At 42.8% G+C, this 19285-nt stretch overlaps 1 protein-coding gene across 4 annotated transcripts in view; it reads right to left on the bottom strand.

The window, feature by feature from the left end:
• The window catches only part of DNAH3 (dynein axonemal heavy chain 3), a 176096-nt gene that overhangs the window by 72385 nt on the left and 84426 nt on the right, over positions 1–19285 (bottom strand). For all 4 annotated transcript variants that reach the window (XM_082714819.1, XM_082714822.1, XM_082714821.1 and 1 more), the window contains 11 exons: positions 18574–18682; positions 18234–18347; positions 17347–17523; positions 14908–14999; positions 13421–13640; positions 12716–12850; positions 11241–11352; positions 9277–9518; positions 5811–5911; positions 3356–3461; positions 837–966 (listed from right to left, as the gene is read on the bottom strand). In XM_082714819.1, coding sequence (XP_082570945.1) covers positions 837–966; positions 3356–3461; positions 5811–5911; positions 9277–9518; positions 11241–11352; positions 12716–12850; positions 13421–13640; positions 14908–14999; positions 17347–17523; positions 18234–18347; positions 18574–18682 — 1538 coding nt within the window. The remainder of the gene's footprint in view (positions 1–836; positions 967–3355; positions 3462–5810; positions 5912–9276; positions 9519–11240; positions 11353–12715; positions 12851–13420; positions 13641–14907; positions 15000–17346; positions 17524–18233; positions 18348–18573; positions 18683–19285) is intronic.

Below are 19285 nucleotides of genomic sequence, written 5' to 3'. Positions count from 1 at the left end.
AATTTTAACTTCAGAAAAATCACATAATATTTAGCCAAAGAAAGTCTCCATTCAACTGTTCACCATGTTGTATTTTTTTTTTTTTATCTGCACCTGTAATGCTTTTGGAAGAAATGAGCTGAGAAAATGTCCATGTAACAGGAGTTGTAGGAAGATCCACCTTGAATTTGAATTATGTGCCATCTTGAGCAAGAAATGGCACCCAATAAAAAGTTCTCCAAATTGACACATCTTTGGTCATTTTCTACAGAATTCAACAAAATTTGATTTATGTGAGATCATTAGAGAGCTTCTCTAGGTCCGTTAAACAAATGGTCCACGATTTATTGTACTTCTCATGTCTGAAAGAAGGGTCCTTAGTTTTGTATACTGATATGATCAGTTCTCTTAAGAGTGTAACCATGTTACTCCATTTTTTGTCAGTTTCTTTAGCATGGGAAAATTCGCAGTCTCATTTTTGGGGGGGATCCTTTTTTGCTCAGACACATTCTCATGTATCATCTAAATTCATTTCCCTCCAGGATATTTTAGTTAGGTAAAGAAGGATAGAAACTGTTATTCCCTTTGTGTGGATGAGGAACCTAACATGAGAAAGGATGGAGTAAAGTGCATAAAAATACCCAAGAAATCAATCCAAGATTAAGGGTAAAGCCAAAACCCATGGACTCTTTCCACTAAACTTTTCTATCTAAACTCCAAATGCTTGCTTGTTCTAGACTAAAATTCTGGTCTCATTGTGACCCATGGAGGTGGGGGGAATCGAAGGAATGGGAACAGAAGAAATATCCCGCACCTACCCACCTTCATTTGGCTTAAGAATTGTAGGTAGCACGTACCAAACAGGGAGGAATACAGTCTCATCATTGAGAAGACAAGGTGGATAGGAGATGTTTGGACCACAAATTTACACTGAAGGCGAATAAATTCCAGGCAGGGCTGGACAAGCCACATGAACATGTCATTGACCTGAAGGTAGAAATGAAATTTGAAGAGATGTTATAAAAAAAAAAAATGAGTTTAAGACTAAGGGCTGGGTACACCTCTGGAAGGCTGGAGTTGCTGGTAAGGTTGCTGGTTATTTTTGAGTGTCAGTATATCGGGGGAAAGACAAGGGGCACGGAGGCCTCTGACTCTGACTCCCATAGGCCATGCCCATCCCTTCCATTTCACTGCCCAGAGCTGGATATTCAGAGAGGCTTGGAGCTACTGTGGGTCAGCTACAAGATGCACAAAAAATTTTAGGGCCCAGACTGAGTATCTGACTTGCTTGTACAAAAATCCTTAGGAATTCCAAAAGATTTTCAAATGACTCTTGTGCATTTTTGAGGCTGGACTCCTGTATAAAGTGGCCACAGGAAGGGCAGAGCTAAGCTCAGGGCTCATTTTCAGTAATTCTCTGTATGTACTTACTTGGGGGTATAATGATTCTTGTCTCTGCTCCCTTCCCCAGCTACTCTTTTTAGAAAAAAATTCCTTCTTTCTCCTCTTATTTGAGGTTTTTTTTTCATTTTTGTTATACCATATTTGTGGCTGTCACTGAAAATTATCTTAAGTCATGTTTTTGGAAATAGGCAGGTCATCACTAAATAAATACATGAATAGATGTGTATATATGTGGATGTATATCTGTATTATAAATAGACACATTAATGTGTATGTAAATACACATGTGTACATGGATATGGTATATGCATCCAGCCAACAAATATTTATTGAGCATCTGCTAACTGCAGTGTTGTAGGTGCTGAGGATAAACAACTGACAAGGTAGATAAGGCCCCTCCTACCCTTGTAGAGATTACTGAGGGGCCAGGGAGACAAGTAACTAAACAAGCAAGGAAATAAATAAGATACTTACAAGTCATGTCAAGTACTAGCAGGAAACAAAGGTTTTACAATGGGGAGTAACAGGAAGGGTTTAATATGGGGGTCAGGGAAGGCTTCTTAGAGGAGGAGGCCTTTATGTTGAGACCTGGATCATCCCTCACACGATAAAATAGGAAACATTTTCAGGAAGAGTAAGAAAAGGTGCAAAAGCCTTGAGGTGATGAAACCTGGGGTCTTCCAGGAATGGAACAAAACACAAGGGCTGCAGGGTAATGAGCTGAGGAAGAAAGTAGGAGATGAGGTTGGAAAGGTGAGCAGGGCCAGATGCCAGCCTCAGATGCCCTGATAAGAAGTTAGACTTTAAGGGGCACCTGGGTGGCACAGGTGGGTGGCATCTGGCTCTTGATTTTGGCTAGGGTTATGATCTGAGGATTGTGGGATGAAGCCCTCCGTCAGAGTCTGCCTCTTTCTTTCTCTCCCTCTGCCTCTCTTGAGAGAGAGCGAGAGAGAGAGCGTGCACAAGCTGGGGGGAGGAGAAAAGTGGGAGAAGCAGACTGTCCACTGACCAAGGAGCCCGACACAGGGCTCGACCCCAGAACCCTGGGATTATGGCCTGAGCTGAAGGCAGACGCGTAACTGACTGAGCCACCCAGGAGTCCCTCAAATAAAATCTTAAAAAAAAAACACAAACTTAGACTTTGAGCTAAGGACACCGAGGAGTTCCCGAAGGGTTCTGGTGCAGGTGCATAAATGTCTCTGGATGTGCATATAAATGTATGTGATTGTACTCACTGTAGATGCATATAAATGGGACAGGAACAGGGCCTTCCTACATAGCTCACCAGAATGCTTCTGCAGTGGGAAGAGAACCCAACTCATCCTTTCTTGGCTTCTTCAATGGGAAACCTTCCTAAGGAACTTTATTTACTAACACAGGGAGGACAAGAGGCACCAAAAGCCTGAGTTCTCCCTTCTTGCTTCTCTAGTCCAAGACTGTGCTCAGGTACTCACCTAACCTGAATGTTCACCCCTCTTTTAGGAAGGGAAGAAGGGGGCAGAAACTCTTAGTACTTGTAATACAACTTTTCTAAACCGGTTCCAGCTCCGCAGCAATGGGAGGCATGAAGCTGAGGTCACCAGGATGGGGAGTGGCAGTACGGAGCAGAAGACAGCTCCTTCTAATTTGGCCTACCTCTAGAGCAACTTCTAGAGACATTTCCACAAGTAGGGCAACGGGGAAAGGTGTGCCATTCCATCCAACACGTCGAATGTTGCTCAAGCATCAGAATTCTCCACTGGGGAGACAGGGAAGGACGGAGAAGGTAGAAGGAGAAATTGACCATACTATCCCATTCCTGCCACAGGGAGGAGAAAGCTGGAAAAATGTCAGGCAGCCAGGAAGGATGATAACTACAGACAGGCAGGGAATTCCTTGCCCCTGCTTGCATCCTGGAATTAGGAAGGTGAATTAGGAATGAGGAGTATGGAGACAGAGAGGGAGGGGGAGGAGAGGAACATGATGGTCTCACCAGTTCCTTGTGCTCCTCAGTGAGGCTAGCAGGCAGGGTGTCCATGTAGGAGTCCTTCAAGGGCTTCCAGCCTAGTTGATGGGGCTCCATGTAGATCATCCCACACCTGTCAGGCACAAAGAAAGGACCAGCTCGGGCCACACCCGAGTTCCCAAGCACACAGGGGTGAGGTAAATGGAAGCAGTCCTGCTAAGGTAAGGGGCTGGAGTCAGGGTTGGGGCACAGACCCTCACCAGTTCCACTCCAAAGGAAAGGTGCCCAAATTTCGTCCGGAAAGGATGGAGACCAGTGATAACAGCTGGGGTTTGGGAGTTAGAGAGACTTGGATTTAAATCCCAGCCCTAGATTCTACTATCAGAGTACCCTTGGGCAAAGTTTCTTTACTGTCCCTGAAAGTCTACGTCCTTGTCATAAATCAAGAAATATAAAAAACACATAGTTCAGGGTGCCTGGGTGGCTCAGTCATTAGGTATCTGCCTTTGGCTGAGGTCATGATCCCAGTGTCCTGGAATCAAGTCCTACATCAGGCTCCTTGCTCAGCGGGGAGCCTGCTTTTCCCACTCCTACTCCCCCTCTTGTGTCCCTCCCCCCTCTGTGTCAGATAAATAAAATCTTTAAAAACAAAACAGAACAGGAAAAAAATGTATAGTTCATAAGGCTATTGTAGTGGTTACATACGAAAATGCCAGTAAATAATTCAGCACCATTTCTAGGACATAGAAAACTCTTAATCCATAGAAATTATTAACATTACCATTAGCATGTACTGATATTTTACGTAGTACATTTTTTCCCCCATTCTGTTACATCTAGGTGTTCTCTTGTTTGTTACTAATATGGCTGCTATTCATTGAGTACCTACTGCATGTCAAGCACTATGATAAGTCCTAATGGCCTTTATCTCTCAATATTCTTCTTAATGGTCACGTTTTTAGATATGAGGAGTGTGTGGCTCAGAGAGGCTGAGAGCCTTGGAAGAGGCAACATAGCTAGATAATGGCAATGGCCAGAGTGGGAGTCCAAGTTGGTCTAACTTGCCAATATTCTTTCTACTCCTTGACATTGCTTTTTGGAATGTGGACTGATTTTTACTTTTTTTAGGAACTTCAGGTGCACAGGATTAGATTAATGATCATCCTTGGCATACCATCATTAGCCCATGTATGGCCTTTCTTAGCTAACTGTTTTCAATAATGTAGTGAGTGCCCATAATCTCACCTCCCAGACAGAAGCTAGGATCTTGACAATAACCTTCATCTAACCCTGATGGTCTCCCTTATCCTATACCCCTGGCTTTCCCCACAGGGGAAACAGTTACCTTGGATAACACAGTTATCTTGGATCTCATGGTTACCAGTCTCTTGATTTCTTTCTTTCTTACATAGTTTTATAACATTTCTATATGTTCCTAAAATATATATGCATTTATTTTAGTTGTTTCTAGAGGTTTAAAGGGAGACACTATGTTGTATGTAATATTGTGGGCTTACTTAATATATAATATTGCTGAGATTTTATACTTAACATATTTAATAAGATTTATCCATAGAGTCCTATGTCAATACAACTCATTTATTTTGAGTGATATATAAATATTACAATTTGCTACAGAACACTCATTCAAAGGGGTATATGCACCCCTATGTTTATTGCAGCATTATTTACAATAGCCATATCATGGAAGCAACTTACAGATAAATGGATAACGAATGTGATATATCTATACAATGGAATATTACTCTGCCATGAAAAGAACGAAATCCTGCCATTTGCAACAACATGGATAGAGCTAGAGAATATTACACTAATATTAGTGAATATTACACTAATAGAGAAAGACAAAGACAATATGCTTTCACTCATATGTGGAATTTAAGAAACAAATGAGCAAAGGAAAAAAGAAAACGCAAGAGAGAGGCAAATCAAGAAACAGACTCTTAACTATAGAGAACAAAGTGATGGTTACCAGAGGGGAGGTTGGTGAGGGATGGCTAAGATAGGTGATGGGGATTAGAGAGTAAGCTTACTGTGATGAAAATAAAATAGAATAAAATAAAATATAAAAAAACACAATTTGTGACTGTATTACACATGAATTCACTCCTGTTAATGGGCATTTAGGTTGTTTCCCAGTGTTTGTTATTGTTAAGTATGCCACTCGGGAAATCCTCATATAGGAATTTTGTTGTAGGTGAGCAAAAATTTCTTAGAAGTAGAATTGCTGGTCATGAGGCATGTGAAGTTTCAATCTTAGGAAATAATGTTCGATTCCTTTCTGAAGTGCTTGCCTGATTTTAGACTTCTACCAGCACTGTGGACTGCAGACTGCTTTTATGATAAATTGTGGGGACAACAAATATTGTAGGTGATCTGCTAGGGCTTAATCACATTTGTGGGTTTTTGGGTTCAGTGAGGGCACATGTTCCCTCAGGGTGCCAGGGCAAGACCAACTAACCTGCTCACAGTGGCCGGAGAGGCCTGCTCCAAGTCTGCTGGCTCAAAGATCAGACTCATCTTGGGGCTCATCTGGATAATCTCTCCACTCATTAAACACAGCTGAAAGCGCAAAGCAGAGGTGGGGAGGTCAGGCAAAGTGGTTAAATTCCATCCCCAAGTGAAAGGCCTCAGTGCAGACAGAGAAGGTTCAAATTCATTCAACAAATATTTCTTGAGCACCAACTATGCGTCAGGGGCAGGTGCGGGGAATCAAGCAGACAAAAATCCCTGTGCTCTTGGGATTTACAGTCTGCTGGGAAGAAACAGATGACAGATGATAAACAAAACATACAGCATATAAAATGATGAAAGTGCTTTGGAGACAAATTAAATAGAAGAGGAGGCTGGAGAATGTTCAGCCAGGGTTGGGTGAGTTGTGATTTTAAATAGGGGGGTTTGGCAGGCACTTGGATGGTTGAGTCAGTTCAGTGTCTGACTCTTTCTCTCTTTCTCTTTTTAAAGATTTTATTTGAGAGGGAGACAGACAGAGATAGCAAGAGAGAGCCTGAGTGGGAAGGAGAGACAGTAGTAGACCCACTGAGCAGGGAGCCCAATGTGGGGCTGAGCCACCCAGATGACCCAAGCACCTGGCTCTTGACTTCAACTCAGGTCATGATCTCCACGCTGGGCAGGCAGCCTGCTTGGGATTCTCTCTTTCCCTCTGCACCTCCCAACCCTGCTCAAACATGCATGCTCTCTAAAAAAAAAATCCAAAAAACAAAAAAACAAAAAAAATGAAAAAGAAAAACCACCAAAAAAAAAAAAAAAAAAAAAAAGAACCTCCCCACAAAATTAAAATAAATAAATAGGGAAGTCAGAGAGTCACTGAATTGCAGCCTTAGATGGAAGATCAAGGTTATCAGACTACGGCAAGTCTCAAGGTTCTTACTCAGTTTTTCACATAGAACTTAACTGCACACCTTATTCCTGTTTTATTTGCTGGTTTCCCATGAGAGACTCCTTATGGAACCTGTCATGGACTAACGCAGGCCTAGAAGGACAAAAATATCTCCACAAATCCTTTCTGCAATGGAAAGAAAGGCCACCAGAAGTCCTAGCGTTTAGTAAGTATGTCCCGATAGAAAGTAGTGCAAACACGTGGGGCAGCCTCAGTGTATGTACAAAATTAGTGGTACTGCTTTCCATTTGACAACATGGGTTCTAGTGAGATGGTTAAGACATAGGGTTGCTTGAAGCTTTAGTCTTTCAGGGGCAAAGAGAAAACCTCATCATTCCCTGCTGCTCACCCAAAGATGCGCTTAAAAATTCCCTTGTACATTACCTGGCCTACATAAAACACTCCTGGAAACAGGCCACTACATTTGTCTCCAGGAAGGTCATAGCTCTTATGGGGCTGATACCACCAGCAGTGTCAACTCTGAATATCAAGAAAAGTAAAAGACACCCATATCTCTGATAGTAGTTTGATTTACACCCACGGAAGAGAAGAGTCATCAGGAAATTCCCTGATCATGACTCTTTACACTTTTTTTTTTGAAAGATTTTATTTATTTATTTGACAGACAGAGATCACAAGTAGTCAGAGAGGCAGGCAGAGAGAGGAAGGGAAAGCAGGCTCCCTGCTGAGCAGAGAGCCCGATGTGGGGCTCGATCCCAGGACCCCGGAATCATGACCTGAGCCGAAGGCAGAGGCTTTAACCCACTGAGCCACCCAGGCACCCCATGACTCTTTATACTTATCTCAAGACCAACAAGTACATTTGTACAATTAGTTTATATAACATAGCCTAGATCATGTAATAAAACCTTTGTATTTCTATGTTATGTAATCAAAATCACGCATGTGTTATAATTAGTGTGTGTATATAATTTGGATAATTAGGTCTTCCATTGTTGAGCATGACTCACTCATAGTCCTGTGAAATTTTAATGCAGTAGGAAAGTATATTTTGATTTGATAATCATGTATATTCAGTATAGAAACTCTTCCTTAAAATGGTGACAAATTTTATTTTATTTTAGCCTACAGTGAGATAATGCTTGTCCTATGCCAGGTGCCATTGGAAGCAGCTTGCGAATATTAACTTATCTCATCTTCCTGATTAACACTATTGTCCCCATTTTACAGATGATGAACCTTACTCAGTTTCTCTTACTCTACTCTCACTCAGTTTTTCACATAGAACTTAACTGTGCACCTTCTTCCTGTTTTATTTGCTTGTTTCCCGTGAGAGACTCCTTCTGGAATCCGTCATGGACTAGTGCAGGCCTAGAAGGACAAAGACATCTCCACAAATCCTTCTGGAATGGAAGGAAAGTCCATCAGAAGTCCTGGTGTTTAGTAGGTATGTCCCTATAGAAAGTGGTGCAAATACATGGGGGCACAGAGCTTGCCTGGGTTCATTTCAGCTGGCAAGTGGCAGTGTAGGGGTTGAACCAGGCTGTCGGGTTGGGGGTCCAAGCTCTTTAGGCACTATGCTTACGGTGGCAGAATGTTTTTTCCAAAGACTGCTGCAGTGATAGCTTCCATCCCGTGTGTGCTTCTGCCAAGTGGCCTTGCCCTCCTCCATCAAGACGTGGAGCCTCTCTCCCCACTCCCTTGAATCTGGGCAGCCCCTGTGACTTCTTGGACTCATGGAATTGAGAAAAAGTGAGGCTATGCTCGTTCCAAGCACAGCTCTCAATTTCCTGCAAGCTGTCACTTCCTGGCTTTTGGAAAAGTTAACCACCATGGAAGAAGTGGACTACTCCAAGATCACGAAGTGAGATACCCCAGCCAACTGGAAAGGCCTGGAGGATGATACTATCTGAGGGGAAAGAGACAGAGAGACATATGCCAATGAGGAATGAGCCCTCAGGCACCGAGGGAGGAAGCCCCCTTGGGTGTGGATCCTGCGCCATGGCTGCCCTCACTGATATCACAATGATTAGCTTAATTGGGTGAACCCAATTTATAATAATCCATAATTTTAATCCAAAGTTTATAATCCATAATATCATCAACAGAGTAAATGGTTGTCTTAAGTCCCTAAGGACACAGAAATGGATAACCAACATCCATTTCATATATCAGGCACTATGTATATGCTACTTGGTTAATTGCCAACATCCCTGTTTTATTACTACCTTTTTACAAATGAGATAATTGAGGTTCAGAGAAGTTAGTGACTTGCCCAATACAACAGCTCAGTACAAGAGCTAGTGGTCCAATAAGATGCCAATACCAAGGCTTTTAACCATGATGCAAACTTATCCCTAAACACACATAGCTTACCCACTACAAGTACAAATGGAAGCATAACTCATAAGCTGTTACCTTCTTGTGGGGCATTTTGTTACCTTCTTGTGGGGCATTTATTCGTTGTTTAATAAATGTATGTATTATATAGTTTTGGTTAATTACTCACTTGAATAAGAGGATTTATACCTTACCTATGTAAAATTGATAGGAGATTGAGTAGTACCTTTTTATTGTCATCCAGAACTGTATTCATATTTTCGATCCAAACAGCATCTACTGGCCCGTCAAATATAATCCACTTGCGTTCATCAGATACTGAAGACGCTTGCTCCCGGAAAGTATTGGCAAGGATACCGTCTGTCCATTCATGGCTCACTTGGTCAAAGCACCCATAGAGCTGCCCCATGGTGATGGCCTTGGGGTTGATGATCTCATACTCTACAGCAAATTCGTCCATCTGTTTGGCTGGGCAAGAAAGTCCAAAATGAGTTACAAAAGCTCTATTGAGACCAGAACATTAAATAAGAGATAAAGTCACCTCGAAGACCAACCAACCTTCATGAATATGTCCTCCAAGGAGAGTCCTTATAAAATTCGTACTCAGTCCTTACAAAGATTACGATACCTGGGTGGGCAATGACTTAAATTGTTAGGTTCTTTTGCCCATTAGTTTTTCATCATATTTTCTTCTGAGTCTCATTTCAAACAGGGCAAATGTGCTGGTCAGATCCAAAGAAATCTGCCTGAGTCTAAATGAACTCAAGCAGTAATGGAGAGAGGTCCATGCTACCAGGTGTCTTTAAGTACCTGGCTCTCACAGCTACCCTAAGAAACTTGGCTTTGACTTGTGATGAGGAAACAGCTAACATTTAAAAGATTCTGGAAAATACTGGTTACTTTTCCTCTATCTTAAGGACTGAAGTAAAGCCCTGAAACCTCTTCTTTAGCTGTTCGGCAAGTGGCCTGAGACATTCACACTATTGTCATCCAGAACTATATTCGTATTTTTGATCCAACACAGGCTGATAGGAGGCACAGGCTGATAGGTAGCACATTTGGTGCATATGGTAACAGACCCAAAAATAACCAGACTTTTTAATGATCCTTCAAAGTAAGGAAAAGGTGGAGTGCCTGGGCCATGAATTAAAGAAAGAGCCATTTCTTTAGAATCCTAAGGCAAAACCAATGGGGTAGCCTCTTTTCTCTGTTTAATTTCCTAAACTGAGTTCAAATGACCAGAATATTAAGTTTGAAATGCCCTAATTAGTTACTAGGACCAAGTTAGTCTCCAAAACAAAAAACTGTAAAAATTCAACAGTAAATCAACAAATATTATTAGAAAAAACATGTTAAGATGAAGTATAAGAAGGGAATGTCGAAAGAGAAGGTATTGTTTTTCAAAACCACAGGCTTGTGGGGCACCTGGCTGGCACAGTTGGTTGAGCATCTGAGCATCTTGGTTTCATCTTGATTTCAACTCAGGTCCTGATCTCAAGGTCTTGAGACATTAGCATTAGGCTCAAGATCTCAAGGTCTTGAGATATTAGCATTAGGCTCAGCACCGAATCTGCTTGGGGTTCTCTCTCTCCCTTTCACTCTCTAAAATCAATCAATCAATCAATCTTAAGAACAAACAAAATGAACAAACAAACAAACAAACACCACAGGCTTGCTTTTTATAAAAGAAAAAAGCCCCAAAATTGTTTCTCTGGCAATACACGTAGCTTCCATTTGTTGAGCGGGAACTATGCCAGGTTATTTTCCCACATAATCTCATTTAATTCTCACAACAATCCCATTTCACAGATGGGAAAACAGAGGCTAAGAGAGATTTAGTTATTTGTCCAAGTTCAAAGAAACCATGCAGTATTGGCTTTCAGAAGAATCTGGTCAGGACAGTGGCAGGAGTTTCTCATAGGAATGTCTTTGGAGAAGCCACTATTCAGCATTTGAGAAATTCAAGAAAATTCCTCCACTTAATGACATGCACATAAAATCCCTGTTAGAAGCTCCCCCACCCCCGACCTTTATTTTCTGCCTGCAGACATCTGTATGCCAGGTTCTATTTCTGGCTCCGACGTCACAATCCAGGGATGGCAGGACTAACAGTCTGGCATTATCTCCACGGAGCCAGCCAACCTACTGGGGACTCCTGTGCTCCTCAGAAGCCAGGGATGTGAGATTTACCTTCATATAAATCATCCAAAGCTGCAGCCAACACTTTATAAGCACAGGTCTTGCCACCCATGGGGTCTCCAACAATCATAAAGCCATGTCTTACCAGCATCATCTCATAGATCTGGAAGAAGACATCATTTCAAGCAGTTAATCCTTGCAGACCTCCCAGAAGTGAAGTTAGTCAGAAGTTAATGGTGAATGAGGGACAGTCACTTCTACATCTGATGATCTATAGTTAAATATCTTTTGGATAGGGGCACCTGGGTGGGTCGGTTGGCTAAGTGTCTGACTCCTGATTTTTGGCTCAGGTCAGGATCTCAGGGTTGTGAGTTTGAGGCCTGCGTCTGACCCTGTGCTAGGCTTGAAGACTGCCTAAGATTCTCTCCCTCTGCTCCTCCCCCCTCACTTGCAGGTGCTCTCTCTAAAATCAATCAATCAATCAATCAATCAATATCTTTTGGATAAATAAGTATATGTGTATTTTCATATTATTTCAGAAATGGGAACTCCTATTGCTCTGTACCTACCAATATGCTAAGTAAGCATGAAGTGATTTACCAAATTATTTCATTTAATCTCCTCAGGTATCATTAACCACCTTCTAGGGGTGGGAATACTGAGCCTGAGAGAGGTTAAGTAACTTGTCCGTGTTCCTCAGTGGTGGAGCCTGGATTTGGGCACATGGCTGTCTGACTTTACTGTCTCTAATTTTTTCATTAGGCCATTTCTATTTGCTTTTAAAGGGTAAAAGGAAACAGTGATAATTTTAGCAAATTGCACTTAAATTGGAAACTTCCTTTTTTGATGCCTAAATGCCGTTCTGACTTGATTAGAACTCTCAGCAGGTAAAAGGTATTTTCTAAGCTACGACGCATGCTGTCAAATATAAATGATCCTCCCTGTTACTAGTTCCGGGGTGGTCATGCGACTCTACCAGCACAGTTCAAAGCTAATCTTGAGACCTATGCTGAAGCTATTTGGAGAGCAATGCTCTTCTTCCTTCTGGGCTTGAACCTGGGACAATCAAAGACTGAGGCTGGCTACTGGGGACCCAACCAAGAATGAAGTTGTAAATCAGAGAGCCCAGAAATGAAAAGAAAGGTTCTCAGATCCCTCTGTGTCTAAGGTCAACTTACACCTGGGTTTTCAAGTTAGGTAAGTGAACAGATTCCCTTCTGTTGACTAAGGTGGTTTGAGTTGGGTTTGTGTTACAGGAAACTGATAAAGTCCTGACTAGTTCAAGCCCAATGCCTCCAAAGGTTTCGTTTCATACCTAAATTTAAAAAAAAGAATCCCAAGGGAGATGGTGAGAGGAAAAACAGTGAATTTCAACTCCAGCTCGTGGAAGTGAGACCTGAAGGCACCTCCCACTGTAACCAGGCACTTCTGATTGCCATCATTGAGTTCAATCTATCATAATTCCAATTCCTGATCTCTGTGTATAGTCCAACAGGTGCATCCCTATAGGGATGCAGGGAACAAACCTGGATAATTTTCCCAATAAACCAAGGTACTGGTTGGAGTTTCATCTTTTTTATGTTCTCATTCAGCACTTCTATAAAAACTTCATAGTCTGGCTTTGGGAGAACAACTCCAGGAAACAAGTCCGATATAATCCCCTGTTAATAAGAATTCGAGAGAAGGTGGAAAGGATTAATTGTCAGAGGTATGACCTCAACATTTTCTGAAAATGAGATTTACAGATGGCAGAAATCTTTGTCAAATTCCAAACCTCATTTTCCTATGCCAAAACTCATCCACAATTACAAAGTCCAACACTATTTGTAAGAAATGATTTCCGTCCCAAATAAATTTACAAGGTGGCAAAGATTTAATAAGTCTGTATTATCTACCAATTAATGTACTAGGAATGAATAAGATAGTCATGATGTCTGTATTTATGGAGCTCCCACCTGATTAGGAAGAGAGACATTAAAATAATTACAAAAGAAAACTATATTTGGTTAAAACAAAAACTTAACCAAACCCAACAGCAGATGTTATTCTATCAGTGATCATTTTTAGTGAAATCAGAAACTAGACAGGGATAGTGTTATCACTATGATCAAACATTTGGGAGAGGGTATCTGTTGGTGGGGTTGCTGGCTGGAGATGGAGAGGGTGCCAGAGACACAGTTCATCTTCAGAAAATGAGTCTCAGGACTTGGTCAAGGTCCCAAAGCCCTCACCTGAAACAGAGGGACATCTTGAGCCAAGAACTTGGCCAGGTTGACATCAAGCAAGGCCCGAAGCAACAGGACACTCTCATCCTCTTCAGGATACTTGAGCTTCAGGTTGCCAGCAGCAGTGAGCACAGACTTGACTGCCCTCATGCCATAGTCATAGTGATGCTGTGAAGACAGCTGCTCTGAGCACAGGCGGTAAGTCGCGACAATCTTCTGGGCAAGACTAGGAGGGCAGAGACACCACTGCAGACCACCAAAGAGCACCAGCTTCCGGCCTGCAGACATTCCCAACATCCCGTTGCCCTGTCCCTTCAGGAATCAGGCTTGCTCATGGACTTGATGGAGAAGCCCTATCATCTGAAGTCCTTTTAATAGTTACCATGATGAGATAAGGAAGCATTCTGACTCTTTCAAGGTTAGGAGGAAAAGAGCAAGCACACACATATATGTATAAAATCTACTGCAGAAGAAATTATGTGTGTAATACTTCTCTGAGTATATGAACGTGAATGTACAAGTACACACACACACACATTTTGGAAGAAACATCAAACTACTAACAATGTTAACCCCCAGAGTGTGGGACTCAAGGTTGCTGAGTAGAAACTCCCTTTATTCACGTCTGTGACATGACATTTTTTTTCCATGTTCATGCTTTACTTTTTTTTTTTTTTAAAGATTTTATTTATTCATTTGACAGGCAAAGATCACAAGCAGGCAGAGAAGCAGGCAGAGAGAGAGAGGAGGAAGCAGGCTCCCTGCTGAGCAGAGAGCCCGACGCGGGGCTCGATCCCAAAACCCTGGGACCATGACCTGAGCCGAAGGCAGAGGCTTTAACCCACTGAGCCACCCAGGTGCCCCCATGCTTTACTTTTTGAAGCCAGTAAATGTTATGATGATAACAATGTTAATTCTAAATTATACTAAAATTTTCCTATATAACATTGGAATAATTTCATGTTTTAAAGTCTTGCTTTAAGCAGTGTGTGTGTGTAGCAGGGGCTGGGATAGAAAGGATAATTTCTTTAAGAGAAGTCCAAGTATGGGGTGCCTGGGTGGCTCAGTGGGTTAAAGCCTCTGTCTTCGGCTTGGGTCGTGATTCCAGGGTCCTGGATCGAGCTCTACATCAAGTTCTCTGCTAGGCAGGAAGCCTGCTTCCTCTTCTCTCTCTGACTGCCTCTCTGCCTACTTGTGATCTATGTCTGTCAAATAAAAAAATAAAATCTTAAAAAAAACTATTTAAAAAAAAGAGAAGTCCAAGTATACATAAAGAGAGAGGAGGACCTTTCTTGGGCATCTGGGCTATTTCTTGGCCAGGAATGGGGTCAGAACAAAAGCCAGGGCTATGTACTTTCAGATCAACTAGGGAATGGAAGTCCATTTCTCAAGTTTCTCTCTTCTCTTCCATTGGGCAACCTACCTTAAATCCAACACACAGAAGGCACTCTTTCAGAGCCTTTAGAATCTACTGGAAAGCCAATGTAACATACCTTCTAGAGTCCAGAAACCCCATGGAGTAGAGGGAGATTTCCCCAATGAGGGCATAATCTGGCACCATCATGGCTACCGTCCGGAATAAGGCCTAGAAAAGAAACAGCGATTGAGAACCTGAACACATTCAGTGAGCAATGGGTGGCGGTATGTCTACAGATGCAAAGAGAAGCAGCATGGTTGTTCAGGCCACTCCAGTAAAATAAAGGAAGGGAAAGTGGGAGGAGAAGCCAATGCAGAGGGACTACCTGTGTTGGAGAGATCCACTGTTCAGCCAACTTCCCTACTGATGCTGGCTAGGTACTTATCCTCACACCAGGTCCCTCAATGGTTATGTGGAAGGCCGTAGGTACTGGTATTCTAACAACACTTATGCCAAAGGAGCATCCTCCAACCATCAGACCCTTCCTGGGTCCAACAGGGACATGGGAAGTCAGTTAGGAATGCAGGACCAATACGTATCCAAAGAATCTTGAAGTCAGATCTTGATTCGCATCATGACTCTGCTACCTAGTGGCTGTGGGGTAGTAATGTAACCCCTCCAGTTATTTCATCTCAAATGGGCCAGCAACCGTACCATTCTCATGAGAACAAATGATATCATATAAGTGAAGTGTTTAGAACAGTGTGTGGCAAACCGTGAGAGATCAATAAACATCAGCTATTGATATTACCTTAGATCTTAGAGGAGAAGTCAAGCAGTTAGTTAGAGGTAGAGCCAGGGCTAGAACCCAGGCTCCCTGACACCACCCCCTGGTGCTTTCTGCTATACCACACTATCTCAAGAAAGCTACTTAGGCAGACCTAACAGGCTTGTTGGCTGGGAGGCTGTGTGGGTGCAGGGGGTAGTGAGTCACAACAGTTGAGTGATAAAAAGAACTGCGGGTCCAAATTCTACTTTGGTACTCACTGGCCTATGCTGGCCTAGAGGGGAGGAGCCATTCCTAAGACCCCCCCTGACCCTTTTCCATCTGGAGGGTGGATGCATTTCTGTCAGGTTAAGTACTAATGTGGGTTTGGCTACGTCTCTCTTGTGTCTTTGGTTCAATAGGATAGAGCAATGTCTTAGAAGAAAATCCATAAAGAAGCAGGCCTGGAAGTCTCTCTCTGGTACCTCTTTTCATGCGGTGGGGTTGCTAGAGTCTCTTCCCACAGGAGGAGATCAAGCCATCTTGTACTTTGGAGTTTTTCCTCCCATGAGAGCAGCAGGCTAAGGTCATCACAGCCTATTCCCTTGAACATGGCCTTGGTGACTCTCTCTTCCCTTCAGAAGTGCCGTCCTTCTCCAGGAGCAGCAGGACCAAGGCCTATTGCAATGCTATAACTCAGGCCAGCTAAGCAGTAGGCACTGGAGACATACATGCTTCCTTATCATCTCTGCAGTTGGTTGAAATAGCCTGCTTTGGTATGGACACCACCTCGGCTTAACTGTAGTAATAAAGGGGAGCTCCACGTGGTTCAGCCTAGGGTTTTTTTTTCGTTTGTTTACTTGTTTGTTTTAAGACTTTATTCATTTAGGGTGCCTGGGTGGCTCAGTGGGTTAAGTCTCTGCCTTAGGTTCAGTCATGAACTCAGGGTCCTGGGATCGGCCTCTGCATCGGGCTCTCTGCTCAGCGAGGAGCCTGCTTCCCCTTCTCTCTCTCTGCCTCTCTCTCTGCCTACTTGTGATCTCTCTCTGTGTCAAATAAATGAATAAAATCTTTAAGAAAAATATTTTATTCATTTATTTGACACAGAGAGAGAGACAGACAGACAGACAGCACAAGGCTGAGAGGGACAGAAGGAGAGGAAGAAGCAGACTCCCCAGTGAGCAGGGAGCCTGACACAGGGTTAGATCCCAGGACCCTGAGATTACGACCTGAGCCACCCAAGTGCCCCCGGTTCTGTGTCTAACTTTGATGCTGTCTTATAATTAGATGCTTTTGTTTGGCCTACAGGGATTTTTTTTTTTTTTTTTTTTTTTTTTTTGCATTGAGCCAGGATCACAAAATCAGATGTAGAAATCCAAATTTCTGGTTTTTCCTGAAAAATGAGAAGACCTGACAATTCCTGCTTGGCAACAGTAGGCTGGGGCTAAGGAGGGGCTGCTGATCTGGATGGGGTATTTGTCAGAGTCCCTACCATGCCCAGCTGGTTCCTCTCACTTACATTAGCTGTCTGACCCCCTGTAGACGAATTAGTGACCTTACTCCAGTGTCCATCATTTTCTAATTGCCATGGTTCATCCTGTGTATATATATACACCCCTTCCCATGACACCTTGTTGGGGGTGGAGTTATGTTCTGGGGCCCTGTCTTAGCACCCTTGCTGCTCCACGACTACTTCTCAAGGACAACAGAATGCCACCCTCTGTTTGCCTTCTCTGTGAGATCCCTGGTTACTTCCAGAGGTTTCTATGCCATAAAGTACTCACAGATTTTATACATGCTGACATTTACCTTGAGGTTATCTGGGAGCTCAGCCCTGCCAGCATACCCGGGGTTCATGGTGATGAAGACAGCACAGGTTGGGTTGAGAGAGAGCTCGGTGCCTTCAAAGATGAATGTCTTCAGCTTCCGGATGATGGCCTGTTGAATGCTGAGGATCTGCTGAGCCACCACAGAGAGCACCTCTACCTGGGGTGAGAGTGGCTGGCTGACACAAGCTCCTGCTGCGACAGCCACCACCCCAGGCTGCCTGGGGCCCCCTCACTTGGCGACGACAAAAACTCATCTGAGAACCAGACCTTCACATCTAAATGAGGAGAATGATTTGGGGTTTTGGTAAAGAAAAAGAAAATTGGTGTGTGTGTGTGTGTGTGTGTGTATTACTACTTTCCCTAGTATTTTATCTTTGTTCTAGCACCCAGCATAATGTTTTACCCATCATATGGATTCAAATAGTGTTGATTGGTTCTAATTGCATGTTTACATTTCCTGACCTAAATTCCCCGCCCAAAAAGAATTAATCACCCCTCTCTTTTATGACGGCTCCTTTATACCACGACTATAGACTTCTATCATTTTCTATTTGTTTCACTTAACTTTTATTTGCCTTTGCTATAATTGTATCACTCTTTTCTTACTTAGCTTTGTGTCCTGAACAACTGCAGAGTATCTGACATATACTAGCTGCTCAGTAAATTTTTGAATGAGTGCATGAATGACTACAATGAGGATGTATATGTACTTTGTCTTCCTGGGACTGTTTTTGTTTAGCTCATTGAATACTTCCTCTGTGAAGGGGTCTTAGAGGACACATAAAGCCCTGTCACTGAGGAGCTGAGAGCCCAGAAAAAGGCCACTGCATGTCCAACCCCTGCTCTGCAGGCCAGTTGCTGCATTACCTCAATCCTGTTGAACTCATCAAAACAGGCCCATGCTCCAGCCTGGGCCAGCCCCTTGAAGAACTTCCCCATGGCTTTGTAATCCAGACCATCTGAGCAGTTGAAGACCACGCACTAGAGAGAGGGAGGATGTGGGCACCATTAGGGATGGGTTCTCTCCTATCTGAATTACTCTGCACATGAAATACAGGTAGGGCTCCTTTCCTCCTATTCCACTGCAGGAGCTGGGGCCCCACTTTACCTCTCCCCCTAAACCATCTTGAACTTCACGCCAACCCTCCTGGACAGGAGTCTGGAGAGGAATGGGAAGAGAGGTTAAGAACAGACCGCATTTCCCTACCTGCTTGGCTAAAGCTTTGGCCAGATCTTTGGTGGTTTCTGTCTTGCCTGTACCAGCTGGTCCCTCTGGAGCTCCCCCAAGGTTCAGCTTCAAAGCCCCCATCAGTGTCCTAAGGGGAAAAAATAAGAATTTGGTGTCCAGTGGGGTGCCTGGATGGCTCAGCCAGTAAAGTGAATGACTTGATTTCAGCTCAGGTCATGATCTCTAGGTTGTGAGATCAAGCCCTAGGGTTGGGTTCTATGCTCGATATGGAGCCTGCTTAAGATTCTCTTCCTCCTTCTGTACCTCCCCTGACTCTCTTCCCCTCTTTAAAAAAAAAAAAAAAAAAAAAAAAAAGAATTTGGTACCCAAGTCCCAAGACACAGGAAAGAAATGGACTTTTGTTTTATTTTGCTCTGATTCATACAAATAGCTTTAATTTTTTTCCTGTTTATATGACAAACATATCATCATTGTAAAAAAAAAAATCTGTTTTACTCAGCACTGTAACCCCAGAGCCTGGTGCGTGGGTACCCATAATCACTTGTTTGAATGAATGACTGAATGGATAAATGAATACATACATAAATGAATCAAATAAGAGTTAAAAGTCTTCATAAACTCCAGATTCGAAAGATCACCAGTGTTAATGGAGTGGTGGAAATAAATATATTTCTCTCAGTGGATTATGAACTCTTGAGTTCAGAATCTGTATTTCATTCAGTATGGTAAG

The sequence above is a fragment of the Mustela nivalis genome, assembly GCF_964662115.1.
Source record: "Mustela nivalis genome assembly, chromosome: 19".
Taxonomy (NCBI): domain Eukaryota; kingdom Metazoa; phylum Chordata; class Mammalia; order Carnivora; family Mustelidae; genus Mustela; species Mustela nivalis.
The sequence above is the reverse complement of the archived record's forward strand: the minus strand, read 5'-3'. Positions and strand labels throughout refer to the sequence as shown.